The sequence below is a fragment of the Hippoglossus hippoglossus genome, chromosome 17 (assembly GCF_009819705.1).
Source record: "Hippoglossus hippoglossus isolate fHipHip1 chromosome 17, fHipHip1.pri, whole genome shotgun sequence".
Taxonomy (NCBI): domain Eukaryota; kingdom Metazoa; phylum Chordata; class Actinopteri; order Pleuronectiformes; family Pleuronectidae; genus Hippoglossus; species Hippoglossus hippoglossus.
In genome coordinates, this window is record NC_047167.1 from 14,064,271 (window position 1) to 14,077,126 (window position 12,856).

The 12,856-nt window shown below is 42.8% G+C and overlaps 1 protein-coding gene across 1 annotated transcript; it reads right to left on the reverse strand.

Annotated features, from left to right (window-relative positions):
- Positions 1-9,053: 9,053 nt before the first annotated feature.
- Positions 9,054-12,626, reverse strand: glula (glutamate-ammonia ligase (glutamine synthase) a). Its single transcript, XM_034613557.1, is given in 8 exon segments — positions 9,054-10,039; positions 10,041-10,119; positions 10,209-10,408; positions 10,494-10,621; positions 10,704-10,850; positions 11,492-11,653; positions 11,749-11,936; positions 12,473-12,626. Coding segments are annotated over 7 exon segments (1,116 nt in total). The 5' UTR covers positions 11,915-11,936; positions 12,473-12,626; the 3' UTR covers positions 9,054-9,805.
- Between the last annotated feature and the right edge of the window lie 230 nt (positions 12,627-12,856).

A 12,856-nucleotide genomic window follows, 5' to 3' on the forward strand; every position in this document is an offset into this window, starting at 1 on the left:
TCAAAGAAAAACCCAGTGAAAACCACAGACATAATTCCAAAATGGACGATTGCGTCTCTGCTTCGTGCCATTATCCAAAAATGAAGCCAAAAGATCCTGAATTCAAATGCCGCCATCTTGCGCATGTGGAGCCAGAGTCTGCAGAGTAGAGATCGGGGGATGGAGCCGTGGTAGCGACGTCCTGCAGATACACATGCTCACGACATTTCACCCCTCGCCTGAATGGTCTGGATATTTTCCTGTTGTTGTGAACACATCTGACCCGGACATTTTCTAGGCTTCATCTGAAAATAGCTTATGTGTAAAATTAGTGGAATGGCTCTTTAAAGGTGAAGCTTTAAAGTGTCTCAGGTTGAGGTTTTGTTTTTCGTGACTCATTAACTTGTTTTCTAAAGCAAAATACACTGACGGCAACTAAGGAACTAATTATGACATATCATAATTGTTATGCAATCATACATCATGATGTGAGCTTTGTCTGTTTAATTTGGCTTTACACACAGAGTCAGGGTGTTTTACACGTCCAATCATGTGCATACATCCTGGAGCTTATGTAACCCGAGCGTAGGTCACATCACTGTTGGAGGGCAACAATAGGTTAACGCAGGTGCAAAGCAGAACATGTTTCAAAATAGCTCTGATTATTTCTGTAATCATCGCTAATCTTACATATATCATTTTATCTGCTGTTTAAACCACAGGGTCATCTGAGGTGAGAGCCGTGGTCTTTTAACTGTTCTCAGATCAGCCGTGCTGGTTGGACTTGTTGATCTGGTTGAAGTGACTCAGGACTCCCGCCCCCTCATGACTAACCACATTGAAATCCTATCAGTCGTCCCTTATGTATGAAGTTGAATGAGGTGTCTATTACACAGAAAAAGACTTACCTCAGAGGTGAGTCTCTCAATCATCTGGAACAGAGGTACATTCACAATCAAGTGTGGTATTTAAGTACATAGTTTGAGGTACTTGAACTGGGGTATTTTTCCTTCCTGAGGCCTTGACCCTGGCACTGCAGTTGTGATTGCACCCAAGATGCACTGGGGATCACTGAGATCCGATTCACTCATTCCTTGACTAAAACTGGGTATTTCTCTTGGTATGAACATTGTTGGAAATATTTTGGATAATGTCAGTATGCAAGTCGACAGCATATATATAACCTAAGTCTAGTTGTTTTCAAACATTTGAATGCAGGATCGTTCCACGTCATATCTTCAAAACAGACCAAACAAATGGATTTAGAACATTTTCCCAAAAAAGCATGAAATATTCCACCAGTCTGCCTCATTTTTTTTATCTGCTACTTCTAGGTACATTTAATCCTCTGAGCATTACACAGGGACGTCACTGGCCTCTGCCTCACCCAGTCACCTTGTCACCGCTTTGTCTTAAAGCCAGAACAAACACAATCAAGATTAAACTGATACAATGTGTAATATCTGCTATGCGCCTTATCCAGACGTAGGTCTGACGTGTTGGAGAACGTTACTTGTTTTCTTAATGATGAAGAAGCAGTTTTGACATCGTGGCGTTTCCCTGCAGTTCCCATGAGCTGACTTCATAAACACAGAGACATGTGGGAGCACTGAAGCAGCAGTTTATGCTTGTGCGTGCGCTGAAAGGGGGTGGGGGGGGGTGGGAGGTGAAAAACAGGTCAACAGGAATCCTGGAAGAATAAGCATTCCCTTTGTTATGCCTGTAAACAATAGCGAGAGGTGTTCAATAGGGAGAGTGACAGACGGGCTTCTCCTGTCTTAGCTGGTCAGGACTAGAACCACGTGGATTTAGGAACAAAGAAAGACAAAGCAGGGGTGTTTTTAACTCTCTCTCCCACCAGCGCCATTCTCTGGACCTTAGGAAGTGCCTGCTCACCACCACCAACAATGGACTTTACCCAGGTGGTTTGCCTTATGTCGAGTTCAGGCCTGTCTTAATATCCTCAGGACAGTGTGTGTCTGTTTGTGTAGCGAGGTGTGGAGTGGATGCTGTAGAGCTGCAGGAAAGAAGTGCTGACCAGGCAAGAAAGTTTAAGTTTACCTGCTGAATCCATGAGAATTATCAGATGAAAAGTGATTGTAATAACTTCTTAAGCAGTAATGGTGAAAGACAGAGAGAGCAGAAAGAAAGAAACAATAGTCTAGTTTGGTTTAACAGTTTAATTTGGTTTATTTCGTCCATTCCAGTGTAATCTAAAACAGTTTTTCTACACATATATTTAAATTAATTAAATTTTACACATTCATACACATAGAGATTGCTTACTGTTTCTTTGTTTTTTCTTTATAAACTGTCTTGAACTGAATAATATTTGAGTAACAAAAGTTTGAAATCATTGTTCAGAGATTTCCACAGTTTCTCCATAAACAGAAAAACACATCTGCTTTCATGTGGTGTGTGCATGTGGACTTTTGAAATTACACTTCCTTTCATCCTCATAATTTGAAATGTATGTAGATATAGCTTCTGTTTCAGGTAGCTAAAAATATAATAACTTCACTAAATCCTTTAACATATGTGACTTGATAAACAGTCAAACTGTTGGTTTGTTCTCTTACATTGACCTTGTGTCTGAAATTAGTTTAATATGTGTTATAAGCCCCTAACTCCTTTGCTTTAAACTAAATAAGGAATAGGCAAACAATACAAAAAAAGAGGAAAGAAAGAAAGAAAGAAAGAAAGAAAGAAAGAAAGAAAGAAAGAAAGAAAGAAAGAGGACCTATTTGTTAGGAAATGACAGTATCTTTTTATTTCCTCATAAAGATTAAAGATTCAGTCGGCGTCAGTAGAAGTCATGAGGAAGAATGAGCCAAGAGCAGAACAAACACATTTCAGGAAGTGTCTTTGAAGCTCACAGCTGCACATGTAGTTAATACTGTTTATGGCCACTACAACAGCATGACTGTGTGATATTATCTAACTTTTTGTATTGACCACGGATTGATATCCCTCTCTGCATGTCCTATTCTATGAGTGTCTCCATCCTGGGTTAGGGTTAACATTGAAATTAGCAATTAACATTAGCATTGCAATAAACAAAAAATGATAATGTATTGTAACATAATATAATGCATTATAAATTATTATTATCTGCACTGTTAGACCTTATTCAGCATAAATAATCACCGGTCTGCCAAAACCCAAAACCCGGTCTAAATAAAGCAAAACGTCTCTAAAGGTTTTTATCATGCTGTCCACAATGAATAGAGTCAATGGAGTCAAGTCCTAATAAGCTGCGCAAACCTGTGTGTGTGTGTGTGTGTGTGTGTGTGTGCGTGTACGTGTGCATGTGCTCTCTGTTATTTATATCTTGCTCTTAATTGCTGCACTGACCCAAATTCTTCTTTCTTTCCACTGCTTTGGTTTTTAATGAATTAAAAATGGAAAATAGTGAAGCGGTAAACGTGTTCCAAAGAGAGCCAGAGAGAGTCAATATATTAGCAGCTTATTAACAAATGCTAACATGTAGATTAGATTGCTCTGTGTGTTCAGACACTTCTTGTCTATGAGGCTGCCTTTAAACACGAAGAGAGAGTCGTCTGCGGCTGAGCAAGCACGTGTTGGGTCAGTCTGCGAAAGTCGCCAAACATAGCTGGAGAAATAAGAGATGTGAAAATAAGATATATTGAGTCAGCGATATACAAACAAATTCCACATTTGTGGTTCAGGGGCCTGGAGGATAACATCTGCTAACAATGAAATGGACCCTGTTTTCCAACTTTTTACTTCATTCAGAACAACTTGTACAAAGTTCCACATAATCTACTTAGTATTTCCTCATCCTACAAAACAAGCTACACTCTCTCCTGTATGATCTTCCTTTTCAGTATATAAGTCAGGACCTGGTGGTTTTTATTACTTGCTCAGCAGCTGACAGACAGGATCCGCCGGACAGCAGAGAGCAAACAAGGGAGTGCTAAAGCAAATGTCTAGTTTGCTCCTTAAGCTTCACATCACATTTGATCAGATAGTGATAGAGTACATCCGTGATAGAGTTGAAAGCCACATGTTGCTTCTTAGGGTCCAAAGTGTGGGTATCAAGTGATTTTTTTTATTGTTTATTTCTTTATTGTTTCTTCCAACAGAGCAACTTCAAAAACAAAAAAACACCTTACACCTACAGGTCCCTTCTGGCATAAAACTGGATCACTAGAATATGTTTGACTGTATGTGCATATATTGGAGGGGGGGGGGGGGGGGGGGGGGGGGGGGTGTGTCTACAAGTGACCCACTGTGGTGCATGGGACTGGATTTTGACCATAGCATCATGGTGGAAAGACTGGTTTTGATGAGGGGGTGGAAAACACCAGGGAGCCAGTTATGCAAGGAGGTTGCCTCATGTGAATACATTTCATATGGCAGCATTGATAGATGGGACAAATACATTGAAAAAAGGGAAACTATATTGTTTATCTGTATTCAGATTATGAAATATGACACATGGGAGAAAATGTGAAATGTTTGCAATAACTATTCACACACACTCTATACTGCTAAAGTTTTTACTTCATTTGCAACAAATGTCAAACTGCACCTTTGAATGTATATGGTTTCAGTTTTGTATTCTATTCTATTTGCCTTTTTTGACAGTAAGCTCTTTCTACCGTGCTTTTGTTTTAATTTAACCATTGCAATGCTGAGTTCTACTGATTGCCTTTCTTAGTATATTTTCACAATTATCTTAATGTGTCATTTTCATAACTTGCAGCTTTTAGTATCGTGCACATCCCTTATTTTACTTGACCATTTTATTGTCAACTGTCAGCTGCTGCAGTGGAGGAGTCTCCCTCACGAACCAATACAATTTCATGCTACGTCAGTTTTTAAAGATGACGTGATTTTCTGGACAAACGTAAAGAAAATGTACATTTGGAATTACTATCCTATGATTCTATCACTTCTGTTGGAACGTCGGAGTTTTTCCTTGACCTCTCATGACGATATGGAAAATCACAGAGAGTGCGGACTCACGGTGGGGTGTGCGGGTCGGCCATTGTGTGTGTGTTAAAGAAGGGTCAACCCCTGCAGATAAATCTGTTGGAGACCTTTCGGGGGAGGGGAGAACTTCTTGTGAATTTGGAGACGGAAAAGCACTGGAAGTCCGGCCAGCTATTCAGTCAGGAGAGGGTGGACTGTTAGAACCACAGGGACACCGAGTACAACTGCATGGACAGTCTGTGAACCAAAAGCTACATTTGGTTAATTGTAACTTATTTGTCCTCGCACAAGTAGCAGGACTGGATGGCCTATGCTCTATGCAACAATATGGAACAAAAGGGGCATTTTAAAGCATTGCAGGGGGATTGTGGGGGAAAATTGCTCTAGTGCATATAATTTAAGGTGTACAGTTATAGGGAGTTATAATCTTAAATGCTTTAAAAGGGGAAGATACTTTGGATCATGACAAGTGAGCAGACATCTGCACTTTATTCCACATTGACAGCATTGTTACTCGCTTGGTAATAGATTTAACACACTGAAACTTTCCTATCCAGTTTTCCACAGCATTTCACCTGGATCAACCCCACTGCACGTCAACAACACTTTCTGGAAGCTGACTGATCTTTGATATCTACAGTATCTCCTTCAAATAAACAAAGGCAGACTGACCTGTGTGTCTGTGCTGCAGCAGTAGAAAACTGTGTCACTGTGTCATACATAACGGCGTGACCAATCAGGGTGCAGGTAAGCAGAGTGGCTGCATCGGATCTAGCGACTGCCCAATCACACGGCAGCACTCAGCCAGTCAGGATGCTGCTAGTCTCAAACGTTGCATCTGTCTGTGTGAAAATACCAAACCATGTGAATGTGTGCGCCTGTGCCGTGGAAGCAAACATGCCGCGGCTTGTTATTCTCTGCCGCTGCAGACAGGCCCGAGTTCACATATGTGTTTCTGAGAATTCATGTGAGCATGTTGTGCAGATGCATGGGAGGGGGAATAATCTGTGTGCATGTGTAGGAGAGAGGGATCTGCAAGAAAGGTTAAAGCTATTCTCAGAAAACTAGATTTAGCTCCTGGTGAAACCACATTGATGCAAACATCTATATTTTGGTCGGCGTTTCTATCTAAACCGAAAACACAAAACCCCTTCAGATGTTCTGATACGCAACATATTGCTTCTTTTCCTCTTACTTTTTTCTGCACGCCAAGAAAAGAGCCGATATCGTTAAATTTCCTCTCCATCTATTGCAGATGTCTTATGCAGAAAAACCAAAAAACCACAAAGCTGCAGTTTATTCCCAAGTTGTTCTGCAAATGTCACCGTTCTCTCTGGTCCTAAGTCGTGGCTTTAATGCAGACTTCCCTTCTTTTGTTGCACACTGTGGAAGGAAGAGCTCATACTGGTTTGAGCTAGTATGATGTGTTACACAACAACACAGCACAAGTGAGGACAATCATACAGAACACGCACTGACAGCAAAACGGCGACCATTAAAAATGATTGATGCACAGTGCACATTTTATTGTACATCCATGTGCTATTAAATGTTAGATTACCAAATTGTCAGCCACAGTTTTATTAATATGTAAAAATGGTGCGATAACTTCGCGTGTGTTCGCTCTCTCTGATTGTGTGAGAGCTCACTAACTGACTAGCATCTTAAAGCCGTGTTTGGCCAGGGGGCTTTTGTGTGGCCCCATTTATGAGACCCCATTTCATGTTTTTTTTCCCCCCTCCTTACATAACATGGATGTCCCCCCCCCCCCTCGCTCTACACAAGAACCAACACGATCCAGCCTGTGCAGTCCGGTGGTTGTCATAGCAACAAGGCAGCATCCCTCTCCATCTTTTGTCCGGCGTCTCCCCTGTCGTGTGAGCTTCCCAGGCAGAACGTGGCTCGGAGTCATTTTTGCAAATGGAACCCCCCTGCAATTGAGCCCCGAAGCGACAAAAGCGGGAGATGGCTTTCACACGTTGTAGCGAGGTGGTAAACATCCTGAGACGGCAAATTACATTTCAAGTGTTAAATCAGAGGAAGTGAACACCCAGTGACGAGCTGGATTCAAAAGATCCATAGAATTTTGTGTGACTATATTTGCTTTTTTCCCCCATGTTCTGACTATCCATGTTTCTACAGGGATATAAACATATTGGCACAGGTGGGGTGAGGGGATGTGTTGGGGAAAAGAACACAGTGTTCCTTTTTGTGTCTGGGAATGGAGGTCTTACTGGGAATACGAGGCGTTACTGGGAATACTAGGCTTTGATGCGGTTTAGTTGCCCTGTAATTGTGTGGCCGTTAGTGGGTGAGGTTTTTTGTGGTCGAGGTCATCCTCGTAGAAATGACAGCACATGTGTGGGACCTGTCCCCTGTTATTGCTCCACCATTCTCTAGCTGCTCTGCACAGCAGCTACAACATGAATGCAGACAAAAGCAGATGTAATTTTTGTGCCAGATTATCCCCAATTGTGTTCGTACCATAAAAATTGGGATAGTGATGATGTTTCAGGACACATTTTAGGCATTTTTCCCCCAAATCTGTGACTCTCAACCACCTATAGAGGGAGTTTGAAGGACAGAGAAGTTTCAGATCAACTGACCAAATCAGTGTTAGAGTGCACACGTTGGCTTCGGGCCAAACGACATCCTCTGAAGCAGGATTGAACCTGCCCTCAGTTTTTACGATTGGTCAACTTGTCCCTGGCAAAGCCAATCAATGAGCTGACTAATGTTCTGTTGTGGGGGCAGCTGGGATGTAGGGGAAAGGTCTCCAAGCAAACTCTGTTGCCCTTCCCCCCCTTAGCAGGGAGAGGACACCAGAGGTAAATGTTTATGCCCCGTGAAATAGAGTGTGGTTGAAATGTGTCCTGATTCTGACGGCAAGAAAACAAAGAATTCCTTCACTGTGTTTACATCTGTGAAGTTCTGTCTCCAAACCCTTGGAAACTTCAATGATGCCAGTACGATCTTTATGAGCTGCCATATGCAGGAACTCTAAATATGCTGGAGTATTAAAGAAATCTTTAGTTCAACTTATGTTTTGTGCCTTCTGCCAGCAAGCTCTGACCCGATGCTCGTCCGGTTTGTGTTTTCTTTGTCAACAACAGGATCAAGACAAAGCAAGTCTAAGTCTCAACCACAACAATCTGTGGTGCTGCCGTATTGTTCATGACTCAGCACTTCTGGGAGTACTGGCCTCGGGCTGTAGCTGTGAAGGAGTTTAATAACTGTCTTGTGAGTGAACCAGTCTCCAGTTACTTCCCACACGACCCTAAAAAAACACCGTCCCGAACAAAGCAGCCGTTGAGCTCCTGCCAAGACACCAGCCTGACTGAAACATCACATTTGGCAGAAGGCGCAGTGGCCGTAGAGCTTTTATGTGTTTTACCTTTGTGTACACGTTGCTTTACTTTTTCCAGTTAACTGCTGCGTCCCCACCTGTTTAAACAGCTTTTAAATGTGAGACACTTACATTTCCGGCCCGGCTTCAGCTGCTCCTTCAGCCAACTTGGGAGATGTCAAGTTGTTTTGAATTAATTTGTACTTGCAAGTTGATCAAACTTTCAGAACAAGTGGTTTGAGTTTCATGAATGATCCAATCTGCGCTAAACCAAAAGCAAATGCAAGCTAATTTGTTTTGTTTTCATTTGAGAAATAAGCTTTCTTATGTTAAAGAGTTAAATGAGAAGATCAATACCACCACTGGCTGCAGTCTATTAGCTTAGCATAAAATCAGCTAGCCTGGCTCGATCCAAGGATAAGTTAATCTACATGAGAATTGATTAGTGAGCTTTAGATGTCCCAGGCCTGCTTAAGTAACCGGTTATCATTTGCATAGAAGAGCAACAGCTAGCCAGCCTCTATTCAGAGTTGACTAAATTACACAAGCAAGGTATTATTGAGCTTTAAAGGCCTTCGTACAGATCCAGGCTTGCCTTTTAAACCGGTTGCTAGCTGTAGCCTCAGTTTGCTTAGACAGCTAGAAGGTCTTGATTCAGGGTTAACAAAGTTAATCTAAGAAGCAGTAGAGGCCTTTGCGTATCAATATGAGAGTCACATTAATATTCTCATTGAAATCTTGGTAAGAAACAAAAAAAGCATATTTCCCAAAGTGTTGACCTATTCTTTTAATTTCTTTCCTTTTTTTTTTTAAGTCATGAGTCACACAGCCATGTTGTGATAAAAATAAAAGTTTTAAATGTATCAATAAAAAACACCAGCTTCAGTAAACTTGATGTTTTACCAAATCAGGTGCATTACAATATCGCAGTTAACAAAAGGATAAAACTCCTTAAGGAAATCTACAAATGGCATTATGGACAGATCCACCACAATATAACAACATACGTCTGGGTATAGACATCTACAAAGTGTACCTACAAGTTGTCAAATCAAGTGTGTGCCAAAAATCTGACGACATCGAACGTTGCCATTTAAAAATAGACACTTCATAAAAATCAAAGAATTAGTAACATCGAAGACTGGATACTCGAAAAGGCAGGTCAACATATATTAACAGTACATGAACTAGTCAGATTTATTAAGTTCGACATGCTGTCCAGCCTTAGCAGCTCTACTCTTCAGTGTCCATGTGCTTTAGTTCTTTCAGTTACAGACAAAAGGGGGAGATGACATGGGTTATAAAACAGTGTTACAAAAGCCAATCCCTTCGAAAGTGGAGGGGAAAGACATACCCTGCTATTACCTTGTCGTATTTTAAGTTGACCAGCCAACTTTAAGCCATTAAAATGCAGGTTAAAATCATCTCAGAGGGAGAGAGAAAATAAAAAATACAGTACTAGCTTTAAAAGAAAAGATAAATTGAGGAGGGCAGTGGGGAGTCAGTCAATGAGATGTGGATTTAGTAATCCGCAGTTTCGTCTCCCTCCTCGTTCAGCAAACAGGTGCGGATGAGGGCCTCGATCACACCGTACGGGTCGCAGTTGGCCGATGGGCGGCGGTCCTCAAAGTAGCCTTTCTTCTCCTGGCCCACGGTACGAGGGATGCGGATGCTGGCGCCACGGTTAGCCACACCTGCGGAGAATTCGTCGATGTTTGAGGTTTCATGGTGGCCGGTGAGACGACGGGCATTGTCGAGCCCCCCCTTTGGGGTCATAGGCACGGATGTGATAGCGGTGCCTCTTCCCAAGCTTCTCAATGGACTCTTCGATGGCTCTGAAAGGAGAAATCACAAGGTTCCCCATCAGAAATAATAAAAAATGTGTGCTTAATTAGCAAGAACTAAAAAAGCTTTGGAGACTCACTTTAATCCACCTTCTTCCCTCATCTCCTTAGTGCTGAAGTTTGTATGGCAGCCAGCACCGTTCCAGTTACCAGAGATTGGCTTGGGGTCAAATGAGGCAACAACACCAAAATCTTCACAGACACGGTGCAGGATGAAACGTGCCGCCCAGAGATGATCACCCATGTTGATACCTTCGCAAGGGCCAACCTGGAACTCCCACTGAATACACACACATCATACGTCATGGTCAATTATGATTCAAATTGACAGTTTAAACCATAAACGCATATTTTACTGTCATTACCTGAGCAGGCATCACTTCTGCATTCGTGCCACAAATGTCAACTCCAGCATAGAGACAAGCTCTATAATGGGCCTCCACTATATCTCTACCATAGGCTTTGTCAGCTCCCACGCCGCAGTAATATGGACCTGCAAATATGACGATTGTTAAACCAACAAGACACATTCCCAAAGAAGAAACACACAGAAACACTTTGAACTTGCTTCTGACCTTGTGGTCCGGGGAAACCATTAGATGGCCAGCCAAATGGGTGTCCGTCTGTGCCCAGGATGGTGTACTCCTGCTCCATGCCGAACCAAGGATGCTGATCGTCCACCATCTCCATCACCTTCTTACATGTGATTCTAAGGTTGGTTTCTGCAGAAAAGAAAAACTCTCCGTTTAGAGGACAAAACACCAGCAGCGTCAAGTCTAGTTACATGGGCCAGTTTTGCAAACCACTGTTTAAAATACCAAAGAAAAATACACACAACCTTTAATTTCTAGGGACTGTGACCTTCATCGTGGAAATAAGGCAACAACAAAAATAGCTTTTGGGGTCAGGGTTACAAATGTAAGCTGTACCCCCAAAAAAATACAAAAAAATAAATATCTGGAGGGCTAAAAACCTCATGCATGAGAATGAATGGGCATCTGCAAGTGGAAATGTGTGCCTATGTGTTACATCAATGAAATGTGAGTGTGCATGCTACTGTGGGTGGGTCACTTGAATGAAACATACCAGGACTCAAACATTCCAAATTATGAACAGTTGGAGAGGTTGGCTCTCATTACATGCTTGTTTATCCAAGATGACGTGTGTAAAAATAATAAGACGTGCTGGACGTCATTATTCTATTTATAAAGTAATGCCACATACACAAAACACAGTCAAATTACTCGAGTCATTGCTTCATGTCAACTACTATTTCAGTTACTACATATTAGTCATGTTATTCAGTGGAGGGCAGCAGCCTACGAGTCAGGGCAACATTACATGAGCTGAGCTTGTTTGTTACCTGCAGGTTTGCGGTTGTACTTCAGCACTTCACACAGGACAAGCTTGTTGGGGTCTTTACGAAATGGGTCACGGAAAATGGCAGCAGGAGCCAGGTACATGTCGCTGTTGGAGCCCTCGGCCTGGTAGGTGCTGGAGCCATCAAAGTTCCACTCAGGGAGATCTGCAGCAGCAGCAGGAGGAGGATGGAGGCAATTTTACAACAATGAATTTAAGGCGCCAGCTTTATGAGCTTTTAAGACTCGGAAGGTTTCTTACCTTCAATGCTCTTAGGCTCAAAATCCAGGGTCCTGGTTTTGCAGCGGAGCCCCTCTCCGGTCCCATCCACCCAAATGTACATGGCTTGGACTCTGTCCCCCTGAGGCAGGTCCATGTACTGCTGTTTGACAGCTTTACTCAAGCTGGCGCTCTCGGACGTGGCCATCTTCTCTCCTACTACAACACACCTGAGGAGAAGAAGAGAAGAAGGAGGGATACAGGTAAACGAGATGAGCATGGGACTGCGCTCTGGATCGCACGTTGCGTAAACACCATTGTCTCTTTCTTCCAGAAACGAGAAGAGCGGGTGGGGGTGGGGGGGAATAACAGTTCCAGCATTTTCCTCACTCTCCACTTGGAAAACAAAGAGACACTTAAACACCTCTTGTGCCTGAATATTAAGACTGAATGAAAAACCGCACACTACCGCCAATACTAAACAGCAGGAAACAAAGTGACGAGCGTCACTACTCAACATCCTGCTGATTGTTGTCGTCACGGTAACGACCGGTGATGCAACATTGCATAACAAGCTTCCTGGTTGTAATCCATCCCCAACACACACAAAATATCACAACTAACACCTGGATCAACGTGAGAAAACACACAAAACACACAAAACACACAAACACAACACAAACACACGCTTGAGACACAGATCAGAGTCTGAAAGTCTCTAAAAGACAGAGACCGAAGGAGGAAGAGGGAGAAAGTGACGAGTTACCTGGAGAAACGAGGAAGTCGAAATAAAAACTAAAGGACAGACAGGTCCAGTGTCTCGTCGAGTGATGTATCGCTAGTGTTTCTATCATTCTCCGGTACCGATGCTCCGGGTCCGGCCTTTTTATAAGAGCAGGAGCTACTCTCTGATTGGTCGGAGTCGTTGGAGAAGACCCGAGCCGCAACGCCCCCCCCCCCCAAGCAGGAGCCCAGCCGCGTGCGTGCTACGATGTGTGGCGTGACCTCCTTCCTCTGAGCGCGTGCGTACCCCTCATCCTCACACCAATCCACGATGATGAGGAATTAAAAGGGAGAACAAGCCTCAGATGCAGAGCTTCCGGGAATATATATGAAAATAAACGTGCTTCCATGATCAGGCAACGTGGGA